General features: G+C 40.1%; 2 protein-coding genes and 1 long non-coding RNA gene across 4 annotated transcripts; 2 read left to right on the top strand and 1 right to left on the bottom strand.

Annotated features, from left to right (window-relative positions):
* The first annotated feature begins 226 nt into the window (after positions 1–226).
* On the top strand, positions 227–3,760 carry LOC116307913 (N-acetylaspartate synthetase). Its single transcript, XM_089028863.1, has 2 exons — positions 227–296; positions 1,299–3,760. Exon 2 carries the CDS (start codon positions 1,337–1,339, stop codon positions 2,000–2,002), a length of 666 nt encoding a protein of 221 aa, XP_088884989.1. The 5' UTR covers positions 227–296; positions 1,299–1,336; the 3' UTR covers positions 2,003–3,760.
* A 1,178-nt stretch (positions 3,761–4,938) lies between these two features.
* Positions 4,939–7,058, bottom strand: LOC116307908 (N-acetyltransferase 8F1). Its single transcript, XM_031718235.2, has 2 exons — positions 6,904–7,058; positions 4,939–6,283 (listed from the first exon to the last, which is right to left on the bottom strand). Exon 2 carries the CDS (start codon positions 6,276–6,278, stop codon positions 5,406–5,408), a length of 873 nt encoding a protein of 290 aa, XP_031574095.2. The 5' UTR covers positions 6,279–6,283; positions 6,904–7,058; the 3' UTR covers positions 4,939–5,405.
* Positions 7,059–7,462: 404 nt separating this feature from the next.
* On the top strand, positions 7,463–11,766 carry LOC148911620 (uncharacterized). Of its 2 annotated transcripts, XR_016119553.1 has the most exons (3): positions 7,463–7,807; positions 10,791–11,137; positions 11,368–11,766. It is a non-coding gene; the product is annotated as an uncharacterized LOC148911620 (long non-coding RNA). The 2 variants fall into 2 exon arrangements; XR_016119552.1 differs by lacking the exon at positions 7,463–7,807 and having other exon boundaries at positions 10,423–11,137.
* The last annotated feature ends 452 nt before the right edge of the window (positions 11,767–12,218 follow it).

Here is a 12,218-nt window from a genome sequence, read left to right as displayed (position 1 = left end):
CAGGGGAGGGGTAGGGATATGCTTTTTCAAAATGATAGAGATCTCGAAGCAGCCTTTAAAGAAGTAGCTAATCCTTATTACAGTATTAGGCACAATTATAATTTATCTTTAATTCAAATGTTTTGAATGTTCCGCACAGCTGAAAGTTTTTGACTTTGGCTTGGCCATTACTTCCCCCTCCACCCCCAGCACCACCCATGTTGTTTGTTTCGACCGCCTCCACCTTAGCTTTATATTATTGCATCGCTTGAATGTTTGCACACTTGAAAAAGTACGTGGAGATCGAGTTGGTTTTGGTAAGTTTTGTTTCTTCGTTGCCTACATATAGATAATGTACCATCATAATGGCTAAATTGAATTTATATTTAAGTCTTTCAAACTATGGTTTCTATCTTATATAGCAGATTGATATTTAGATCGTATTAAATAAAATGAGCTCTTGAGGCTAATTGATATCTTAACTTCCTTCGATCACAGCAGCTTCAACAGCCTTTATATAAACAAATCGTCGTTCTCGAGTTGTCCCTTTGTCGATATCCTTTGTAGAAATATCGATAGACGAAATCATCAACTTAAGATAACCCATGCAAGAGACTTTTTAAAATGACTTTCTTGTACTTGGTGTTATTTGAGGTGCATGCACTATACTGCAGAGTATCGACTGAAGTCAAATGTTTATGAAATCGAATGTTCATTTGTACTGATGTTAATAGTCACACATGGTGGTATTTTGTGCTGGTTTTGCAATTGCTAAGGAATTTTACTTTAATACTCCATTTTACAGTTCCGTTCGAGTGACCACGAATAATAGTTGCTAGCCGATGCTGCTAGTCTATGCAGTTTCCGCGCATAGCAAAACTATACTTTTTATCATGCGCGGAAACTCCAGCCTCAGCTTGGAACGGAACAGAAGAGGAGGACCCTTATTTAAGTCACTCTGGGACGTTTGCTATCCTCAATAAAGACTATTAAATAAAAAATAGAAATGATGAGGGATGACTGTGCATGTTGAGTTAGATGATAAAAATTGGACTTCTGGTCCGGAATGCAGTTTTGGATTGAGCACTATTGGGCTTCCTGTGTGGCGTTACGAATGGGGTCTTGGAACATATATAACTCGAGCCACAAAATAAAGTTGGGGTGATCAATTAATTGATTGCGTGGAAACACCCTTTAGTTCTGGCTTTCTAAAGGAAGTAGCCTGGAATTTGCAGTGTCGGTGAACTCATGTTTATGTCCCTCCAACCCTCGGACCCCCTTTCACCATTACTTTTCTAATTGTCCATCTTTTAATTCAGCTACCACAAAAAAGACGTTGCTACTAACAAAATTTGCTATGACAAAATCAGAGGTTACAACGCGTTGCTTCCAACCAGAAGACAGTGTCAGATGTTGCACCCTATTTACTGAAGGAATGAAGGAGTTATGCATTCCAGTCATGAAGACATTCTATCTAGACTTCCTCAAGATTGCCGCCATCTTCCTGGTAATGGTTAGTGCTATTGCTGTAAAGTGGTCAGTGTGGACTTTGCTGGTTTTCTATTTCGTATTGTTGTTCGTAATAACAGCAGCGGCATATGTCTATGTCTATCTATGTGTAATGAACTATATAAACCACTCTCTAAAGTCAGATCTCTTGGACATTGAAAAGTATTATGATGGTCATGATTCCTGCATGTTTGTGGCAGAATGTGACGACAGAGTGATTGGCATGGTAGGTGTGGCCACTAAAGAGCATCACAAGCCTGGTGTTGCAGAATTACGGCGCATGTCAGTGTCCTCAACAGCTCGTGGCAAAGGGATTGGAAGGATTCTCATGAATAAAGTCATGGACTATTGTAAAGAAAAGAAGTATGGTAGTATAATATTAAGTACCTCAAGTGCTCAGTATGCTGCTGTTGCTTTGTACAAAAAACAAGGTTTCAAGGTTGTGAAGAGTCAACGTTTTCCTCATTATTTTCTTTATAATCTAATTCTTTTGCACTTTGAGAAAAATATTTAGACAAGGACGTATTAGGATCTGTGGTGTTAGTCATTCTGAGGTTAAGGGAAAATGGGCAAGGCAGTGCATTGTGGGTCTGTGTTAGGGCACAAAATAACCACCATCTTGGAAATGCCCCCAAAACATTCCCGCAATACACTGTAATGTCAACACGACCTGGTTTTTTAGCTCAACCTCAAAATAGCCAATATGCTTATAGATTGTTTTAATATTTGAACTACAAAAATATATGATTTGTTCTTATAAAAAACACTCTTCTTAAAAAAACACCATGTCCACTATTTTGGAAAAGGTCGTAGTGATCAAGAGGAATATATTCTATGTTTTATGTTATTTGAAAACAAGAGGAAGTGTTGAATTTTAGGTTAGAACAAAAAAATATATACATAATTTGTAAAAATATTTTCTAAATAATTGGTCAACTTGCATAACAGATTCTGTGTTGAGCATTTGAGAGTCGGTGGCTTATTTTTGTGGCCTCAATCTTGATAAAATTTTGTAAAATTTAGTTGCTGAGTTCCATCGGATTATTAACGAATAGTAGAGTGCAAACATTTTTGGCTCCTTGAAAAGAAATAAGAAAAATTGCGCATGCACTCTTGAAAAATATGCCTTAATTTTTGTGATAAAAAGTTAGAGGGGTGATACACTGTGCAATGGCGTTGCCCGTTGCCCGAGGGGGGGGGAGAGGGGGGTGCTCCACCAGGATTTGGGTAGGGGTGTTCCGCTTGGATTCCAAAAGGGGTACCCTGTTTATCACAAAAAAACTCAAATTTGTAGACCGTGTTAATGACAAAAGATATGATTAATTGCACTGGGTTCCTTTTTCAATTATCATGTCATCTCGCGTATCGTTTTTTTACGACCATAATAACCAGTTTCGGTCAGTACGAAAGTAGAAACCCTGAATATGACAAGAAACTCAGGAAAAAAATTGGAACTTGAGTGAAATTGCATACCCTCTTTATGACAAGAAGCTTGAAAAACCATACCCTGTTCAGCGGATCATCCCCGTATAGTCCATATATGGGAGTACCCCCCCCCCCCCCCCCGGGGCCCGTTGCTGCGATTCGTTGCAGTAGAACCTGAGTTCTACTTCGTGCAACGCTGCGCGCAATAAAAAAAAAAAAAAAAAAAGCGAGACAACCGCTGTTACACTGTGCAATTCGCCAGCAATTTCTCGCAAGGCTTTGCGAATCAAGTTGCTAGGAAAATTGTACAGTGTAACAGGGCCTTTAGTGATAGTTATATGATAACAGTAATGTTTAATGGATATAGTCTTTGCACTCTAAGGCTATTATTTCTTTAATATAAACCTACTAATGGTCTATCACAAATCCAGCGCTCTGATTGGCTTAGTTACTAGCTAGTGGTCCAATAGGGATAGACCACTAGTAGCGAAAAGTAGTGGTTTTGAAAACCAAAACAAAGCAAAAATAAATTATTTTAACCTAATTTTAAACTGTTTCGAGGCGAAAAATGATTGACATGTACATTAATAACAAAAGGATTTCGCTTTATGATAGGGTCAGTTAAGTAGACAACCAGAGCCCGGTTGTACGAAGGGTGGATAGCGCTATCCAATGGATAAGACGATGCTGTTCTACAATAAATTGATCCACTGGATAAGGATCTATCCATCGGATACCGCTATCCATCCTTCGTACAACCAGATTGGTAAAGATCATCCATTTGATTATTACGTAACAAATAATAGAATTTTGATAAAATGACAACAATACACTTACACTGAAATAAGATGGTGATTTATTATTTATATACCGCCCTTTCTATATAGATATAATCAAAGACGCTTCACATTGAGTCGTGAATTTCAGAACAACAACGCGACCGCGCGATGCTCCTTACGTCAGTAATATTCAACTGTCCAGAGTTAATATGGTTAATCAAATTCACCTTAAGTTCCATATAGTTCCATATAGTTCCATATATGAATTTGAATTGGCGAAGTGGAAAGACGGGACCGCCTTTTAAAATTGTCATCCTTATTACAAAGGCAGCATGGCTTTCTCCTCAGTTATTAAGACCCTGAGTGTTGGTTGGAATCTCTCCTCTGCCCTCCTCTAAAAGGCAAATCTGATTGTATGTCAAGCCAATAGTATCAGACGTTAGATGGGATGCTGGGGCACTTGCCGTTTAATTTGCCATCGTCCCTACATTCAGTATGACCAGTTAGATCCTTCCAGAACGCTTCATAAAATTGTCGAAATTCAGTACAGTGACCCGTTGCGAAAAAGGTTGCCAAAAACAGTTCAGTTATTCTAGTAATGCCGAGCACTAATCACGTGACTTTCGTGCTACTGCACGGTCTGTAAATCCCTCCTGCTCATGTACTCAGATTAAATCCGTGCCCCGGCACGAGATTTTGAGACTGAGACAACTACAAAATAGCTTAGCAGTACACATCCGTTGGTCCCTCAGAGGCTAAGTACTGGGACTATGGGGGGGGGGGGGGGGGGGCGATGAGTGAGAAGTACCAAACCACGACAATAGACCCCTTGCAACACTTCGGAATACAGCTGAATTTTTGTTTTAATTCCCTCCAAATTGGGTTTATTTGATCATGCTGGGGGTCTATTCTCTAATATATTTGTACTAATATGTACTAATATGTACAAAACTGGATTTAAAACTTTAAACTGGCCTAGGACTCAAGTGATTTTTCTCTTCCGTATAAGTCCTTATGGACTCATTAGAAATTGTCCAGTAAATGTTTTGGCCAGTCGACTCTTCTTTAGACAATTATATCTTTTCTGAGTGGGATGTTGACTAAAGGATGTAATATTGCCCCTGTATATGTTCGCGGAGAATGATCCCAAAACGGAAAACCAAAAGTTTCAGTTGCCCAGGGGTCTTGTACCAACATGTTTTGCTGATTAATGTCAGTCAATGTCTGTGATGAAACGTAAGCAGTGTTTTTGTCATGTCCAGGTTTAATTTGAAATTCAAAACTATTATAAGCATACTAAATATAAATTATCATTATATCTAATATACATCTGTATCTTATCTAATCATATATCTATTATATCTAATTGGTTTATTGTTTGATACTGAGACGGCTAAATTACTCATATATTTACAAAGCGTAAGTTTCATGTAATATATGCACTCATCTTATTTTCATCTGTTTTCATTTAATCAAAAACAAATACAGTTCAAATTCGATCACATTAATACAGTGTCTAGGTAGACTTTGTAGATAGTTAGCCAAGTCAGCTTAGGTTTGGTTGACCAAGTTCTGATGGGATATCGAAGACTTGTTTCTTCATATCTCCGCGCCAGTATGAGTTCCATGTTTGAATCCAATCTTCTTTGCCTTCGGTAGAGAAGACAAACTAAGTTTGAAATCGCCAACGCCATCATTCGATTGTTTTTCAATTCAAAACCTGATGTTTGTATGACTGCCACGTTTGGTATGAAAAACAACGGCCAGTGGACTTTGGATCTTTTGGTCTTTTTGAAGCATTTCGGTCACAGCATTATCTCCGCCATACTTGCAATTGAGCAGATTACATTCGCTTGAGTTTCTTGTCGACATCTGATCAACTGTTATCGAGGGCAGCTTAAATCTCGAGCTCAAAGCGCAATCTAAAGACAGTTCCTCTAGAACCTTTTGTGGATAGGGAAATTGGGTAACTATTTGGAAACCACACTTTTTGTACAATGCTTTGGCTCCAGATTGAGCTCCAGTTGTTGACAAAATGATTTTATTGAAATCTTTTCGTTTAGCAACAGCAATGAGTTCCTTGCAAAGTGAATTAGCGATTCCTCTTCTTCGTACGGATCGTGACACTGACATACGCTGCAACTCTACAGCTCCTGGCTTGTGCTGGTCACTGTGCATCATGCCTACCATTCCTACTACTTCTCCGTGAAATTCAGCTATGAACATGCAGGAATCACCTTTGTAGCTATCAGAAATGTCAAGCAAATCCGAGTTTAAACATCCGCTTACAAACTTCATGACTTGAATGTAAATGTTTATGTAAAGAAGAGCTGTTAGGATGACACAAAGTATGATGTACAATCCGACGATCCACAACGACCAGCGAAAGGCAACAGCCAAAACGAGGATCAAAAACACGCTTGCAATTTTCAAGTATCTTGGAAAAACAATATCCATTACAGGATTAACTAGCTGTTGCATTCCTTCAGTGAAGATTTCACGGCATCTGCTGTAGTCCTCCTGCTTGTAGGGGCGTATCGTCACTTCTTGTGACAAACTTGAGTCTTTGTTGTTCAAGGCGTCCATGTTGTCTGAAGAGGTAAATAGCATAAGGTAAATGACTTGTCTTCTAATCTATCAGATCACCCGTACCCTGAAGAACTGCAAAACATTGATCTAAATTTAGAAAGGTTTTTAGTGGCGGACATGACGAATTTGATATCAGCCGACCTAACCTCAAGGTGAGTGTTGATCCTTCTACTTATGTTTCTCAAAGGATTCGCAAAGGAATGTAAATGCACAGTTGGTCGCATTAAGTTTTTTTCTCGCTCACGATTAACGACAGGAAAACAACTAAAATGATTATGTATGTTTAAAAGCGATGCCACGATTCCAAATGCGTTGAACTTGGAAGCCAATGAGCAGTGCTCAAGCCTTACTGCACAATTCATGTCTGTCTAACGTAATTTCCCAAGATTTTAGCACCCGTCGATAAAATCCGTTTCATTAGTACATGCTTATATCGATTCTTACGGAATAATAGAGTTGCTATTCAATATGTAATCAGGTCCAAAATGGTTTTCATTGCGCAAAAATGCGTGAAATAAGACAGAACTCAAAATCAAAGCCTCTCTAGTTTAAAATACACTTTTATGCCCGACTTTTAACAGTTGCCTTTATTGTTACTATCTCGTTCTTCGTGTGTATTTACCTTTGAGTGTTTCGTCCTCTGTTTCGTACTGCTGTTGACTTTCTGGCTCAGTTGATATTAACTGCACTGTGTTGTGGCTGGATCTGGCGATAGATCAGCGCACCATGGGCTATTTATATCGGTTCGTGCCCTATTAGTACGTGCCATGTCCGCATATCATGTTGTTCGCAGACTCACACACATGCGGGCCATCACGTTCTTATGATTAAGGATACGTGAGGTCGACTTTTTAGGACCCCTACAAGAAAGAAGGAACATTTGGCACTGCCTTGCATCACACAAGCACGAATGTATATTCTATCATGTATAATGATATTGCTTGAATACTACAATATTATTTTTGATTAACGACACCAATCTTTATTCTGTTGCAACTGAAAAAAATACATAAAAAAACAAAAATTACACAAAAGAAAAGCGACATTGCAGCCTTCGTTGGTAAATCTGGGAAACGTCCTTTCGTGGCTCTCTGCTGTCTTTCGCAATTTGCAGAGAAGAGCACAGGGTACATAAGGGAGGATAGGGGACGGGGAGGGGGAATATTCGAATTATGAAATTATATAAGATTAAAAAAAGGAACAGCATAGGCGTAGAAATGTGTAATAGAGTCATAAGCCGAAGTAGCAAAAGGGTAGAACATCAAAGTATTTATGGTCAATGATTGTTTACGCTGATGTACGATAAGTCAGAAACCATGCCAGCGGGAGCCATTTTACCGCGAGCAGGAAAATGAGAATCGTACCAGGATCTAACAGTCACAGAGTGTCACGATCATTCTATTTTCTATACCCTTTGGCTATTCATCAAAGAAAACGTCGTAGTACACTATTCAACTACAAACAAAAGATAGTTCCTGAAGCGTGTGGGGAGGGAAATGAATATTCCATTCAGCGTGAGCAAGAACGTGAGTACAAACTATTATGTAATCATGCCAAGGTATCAGGAGGGGATTTGGACATTTATAAGCGTTACCTCAAATATTTTGCCATAATATAGATATGTAAATTTTTCGAGCTAGTTTTTAACGGTAAACTGACGAAATTTAATCCATTAGGAAAGAAAACACAAGAGGAGAAAGTCCCTTTGAGGACGTGCATCCTAGTCTAGTTTGAGTTTTCAACACATGACAATTTTTATGTTGACAAACAATGTACAATTTTTCAACCTAATTGACATAGAAGGTAGGAAGAAAAAAAGAAAGAAAGAGAGAAAGAAAGAAAGAAAGAATTGCCTAGACAATGGAAAGTCAATAATGAAAATAATATTTCCTGGTCAAAGAATTCATTCATAGTTTGGGAAACATTGACACTTCAGACCAGCCACGTGTGATGATGTCGCCATGTCTTCGTATCAAAACGACCAGTCAGGCACATAAATCAATATGAATCGAACTAGATCGAAATGACTTAATTTTTAAAGGAACTTTACGTTTAAGTTCACGTGTAACAACCGTGTCCAGACGTCTTCCAAACTTCCATATTTAGCCCAAACTTTTTTTAGATAGTACAATGTATATTTACTTAGCCCAGAGCAGTTTCACGGTCAAGTGAGCAAGTGCATGGTGACGTCATCTTGCTCGTGTTTCCAGCTACATGATTATGCCTAATAAGTGCAAGGCATACATAAATGTTACGTGACTAAGAGGTTTTCATAAAAGGCCAGGTCGTCCTGGTCGGACTTTGTGGCAAAGTATGTGACACTCATCAGCTGTTGCACGCAGCTTTTAGGAGGCCAGGAAATTGTAGGTTATTTGAAAGCTCAGTTGGTTTTCATATGCCCGGGTGGCCAAGCCGAGAGAAATCCCTAAAAGGTTGGGAATTTCCCTGGACGTCTTTCATAGTCCAAACTAAAAAAATATACGTAACATTAACTGCGCGTGCCCATCCTTTTGACAAATCTGAACAATTTGGGGACAACGCGCATTATTATTTACATGGCCTAATTCTGCCGTAGATATTTGGTTACTTCTAGGCAGATTAAGATTTCCGTTTTTCCTTACCGCAAACGGCAAACGTGACCACGTTTTCATCGTTTCCCTATCATTTCACTTTACCTTTTGCAAACCTTCTCGACAAAGACACATATTCTTATTTTTATCTACTTGGAGATTTTTGCGATTCCCTTTCACTAATTTTAAGGAATTTTTCAATGGTTGAACTGACGTTTCACGTTTGCCGTAAACGAGAATCTTAAACTCTCTACTGACAGATCAGTTGTAATATGTACTTCAGTTAGAAGTGAAAACTAGTATGAATACTAATACCAATTAATTTGGTCCACTTTCAATCTACAACTGCATTGAATATAGAGGTTTTGAACCATCACGTGTCGGCGCCATAATCCAGCTCTGGCTGCTTGTGGTTAGATATCGGAACAATAGTCCCTTTGCGCTTATAATAATAATAATAATAATAATAATGATAATAATGATAATAATGATAATAATGATAATAATGATAATAATGATAATAATGATAATAATGATAATAATGATAATAATGATAATAATGATAATAATGAAAATAATAATGATATATGATAAATGATATAATGATATAATGATAATAATGATACATACATAATATATGATACTATGATCCTAATGATAATCTGATATATGATAATTTGCTATCTGATCTATGACTCCTGCTCCTATCCTCTGCTCATATGCTCTCTGCTCCTACTGCTCTCATGCCCTATGCTCCTCCTGCATTGCTATCTTCCTAATGCTCCTAGCTCCTCCTGCCCTCATGCTACTACTGCTCTCCTGCCTCTGCTCCTCCTGTCTCCCTGCTCTCCTCCCTCCTCTCCTCTCTCTGCTCTCCTGCTCTCTGCTATCTGCTCCTACTGCTCCTCCTGCTCTCCTGCTCATCCTGCTCCCTGCTCCTCCTGCTCCTCCTGCTCCTCCTGCTCCTCCTGCTCTCTGCTCTCCTGCTCCTCCTGCTCCTCCTGCTCCTCTGCTCCTCCTGCTCCTCCTGCTCCTCCTGCTCCTCCTGCTCCTCCTGCTCCTCCTGCTCCTCCTGCTCCTCCTGCTCCATCCATGCTCCTCCTGCTCCTCCTGCTCCTCCTGCTCCTCCTGCTCCTCCTGCTCCTCCTGCTCCTCCTGCTCCTCCTGCTCCTCCTGCTCCTCCTGCTCCTCCTGCTCCTCACTGCTCCTCTGCCTCCTGCTCCTCCTGCTCCTCCTGCTCCTCCTGCTCCTCCTGCTACTCCTGCTCCTCCTGCTCCTCCTCTCCTCCTGCTCCTCCTGCTCCTCCTGCTCCTCCTGCTCCTCCTGCTCCTCCTGCTCCTCCTGCCCTCCTGCTCCTCCTGCTCCTCCTGCTCCTCTGCTCCTCCTGCTCCTCCTGCTCCTCCTGCTCCTCCTGCTCCTCCTGCTCCTCCTTGCTCCTCCTGCTCCTCCTGCTCCTCCTGCTCCTCCTGCTCCTCCTGCTCCTCCTGCTCCTCCTGCTCCTCCTGCTCCTCCTGCTCCTCCTCCTCCTGCTCCTACTGCTCCTCATCCTCCTCTCTAATGATGATGGGATTTAGCAGTGGCATTTCTACAGAGTAGCTCTTCATCCACTGTAATTCCAATTGGAATTTAGAAGTTGATTTTTGCGGAGGGTGGAAAGCCGGGGAACCCGGAAAACCCTCGAAGCACAAGAGAACCATTAATTAACAAACAACTCTACTCACATACGACAACCCGAGCTCACCGCCTTACGCCACCCATGCTTCCCAAAGAATGTGGTGCAAAACCTCTATTCTCATCAGTCTCATACATACAGCCCCCAACTGAAAAGTTAATTTTTACCAAGGGCCAAGAAAAATCGGAGACCCGTAGAAAAGCCTTCGTGACAAGGGAGAGAAAAAAAATCGGCAACTTTAACTCTAGTCACATGTGGTATCTGCAGGATTAACATCAAGATCGCCGGCGACAGTCTGGGATAACAGTTGAGCCACGGCAAATCACGAGGTCCGAGCATTACTAAGCATTTTCAGCAGCAAGTATTTGAATTATTTTTGCGGGGTAGTATCGTCAGATATGTTAGTACTTGTGCCAAATGAACCAGCATGAATCGTGCACATTCTCCGTGTCGAATAACACAAGACCTAGTAGGTAGCTGATGACTTTAACTTAGCGTATTTTATGCAAGGAGATGTTAGTAATGGACACTTGGTTGAGATGACCTAATCACTTCTCAAAGTCCAAAGTGCTGAAGCGCAGCTGACATTCTTTACTTCTCGTCTCATGGAAGAGGTATTTGGACGGCCAATAGACCCCTATGTGACGTCAGAGCTCAATTTGAAGGACAAACCATAAGCATTTCAATCCCCTGAGAATTAGAAAACCTTTGTTATGTCGACCAAATTGAGCTGCATTCCGACGTGCTGCAAGGGGTCTATAGACCTTATTCGTTGGCATCTGATATTTTTTTTATTATTTCAGAATACATGTCATTCTCTAGAGTATCATTTCTTTGCTTAAAGGTTGTGGATAGCAAGACATATGAATATGGATAAAACACAAACACAGAATCTTATTCTCCAGTGTATAGCACAATATGTCCGCTGAAGTGGGAAAACGTACAATACACCCAACCTATAAAATCCAGAAGTACATTGCAGATTATGTTCCTTCTGGTTAAGCCAAACTGAGAGTTTATTCAGTAAATGAAAATCTCATAGTCACTGGTTTTGTAGTAAAGTAAACAACTAAAAAAGTAGATTCATTATGGGTTCTTACGCCTACTAATGACCCACAAGACTTGTCTAGGCTTGGGGTTTAGTGACGTTAAGATAAGCCCAGACAAAATCCCCATTTATTTAATTTACTTTGCCTAAGGGCATGTAACTCGTGTCATGATAAGTAGATAATCCAGAAGACTGTGTGGTCCAAGCTCAATATTGCAGAAAATCTAAGCAGCCAGAATAATGAAGTAGAGTAACCTTTCTAGGGCTAACTGGAATATTGGGGACAACGTAACAAAAGATCTTGTCCATAAACTAGGGTAACCCTTGCCTTGTCCCGGTAAGAGTCCAATATAAGTGAATCTAAATTATATAGGGTCAAATTACTAAGACTAAATATTGACTACTAATGTCTGCAGACCATTTTTGCTTGGGAAGTAATGTTCCTAATTGCAGACCACGTGTCATTTCCCTAGAGTATTATTTGTTTGTTTAGCGGGGCAATTTTTTCAAAATAAAATGGAGAAGACAGATATACAGGGCCGTAACCAGAACTTTTACAGGGAGGGTGCACATCGAATAAAATCGGACCATTGATGGTTTTTTTTAAGAAAGCAGAACCAAAACAAAAAAAAAAAAATCGATTCAAT

The sequence above is a fragment of the Actinia tenebrosa genome, unplaced genomic scaffold (genome assembly GCF_029948245.1).
Source record: "Actinia tenebrosa isolate PJP-AT-01 unplaced genomic scaffold, QUT_ActTen_1.0 PGA_scaffold13__45_contigs__length_12533684, whole genome shotgun sequence".
NCBI lineage: Eukaryota > Metazoa > Cnidaria > Anthozoa > Actiniaria > Actiniidae > Actinia > Actinia tenebrosa.
The sequence above is the reverse complement of the archived record's forward strand: the minus strand, read 5'-3'. Positions and strand labels throughout refer to the sequence as shown.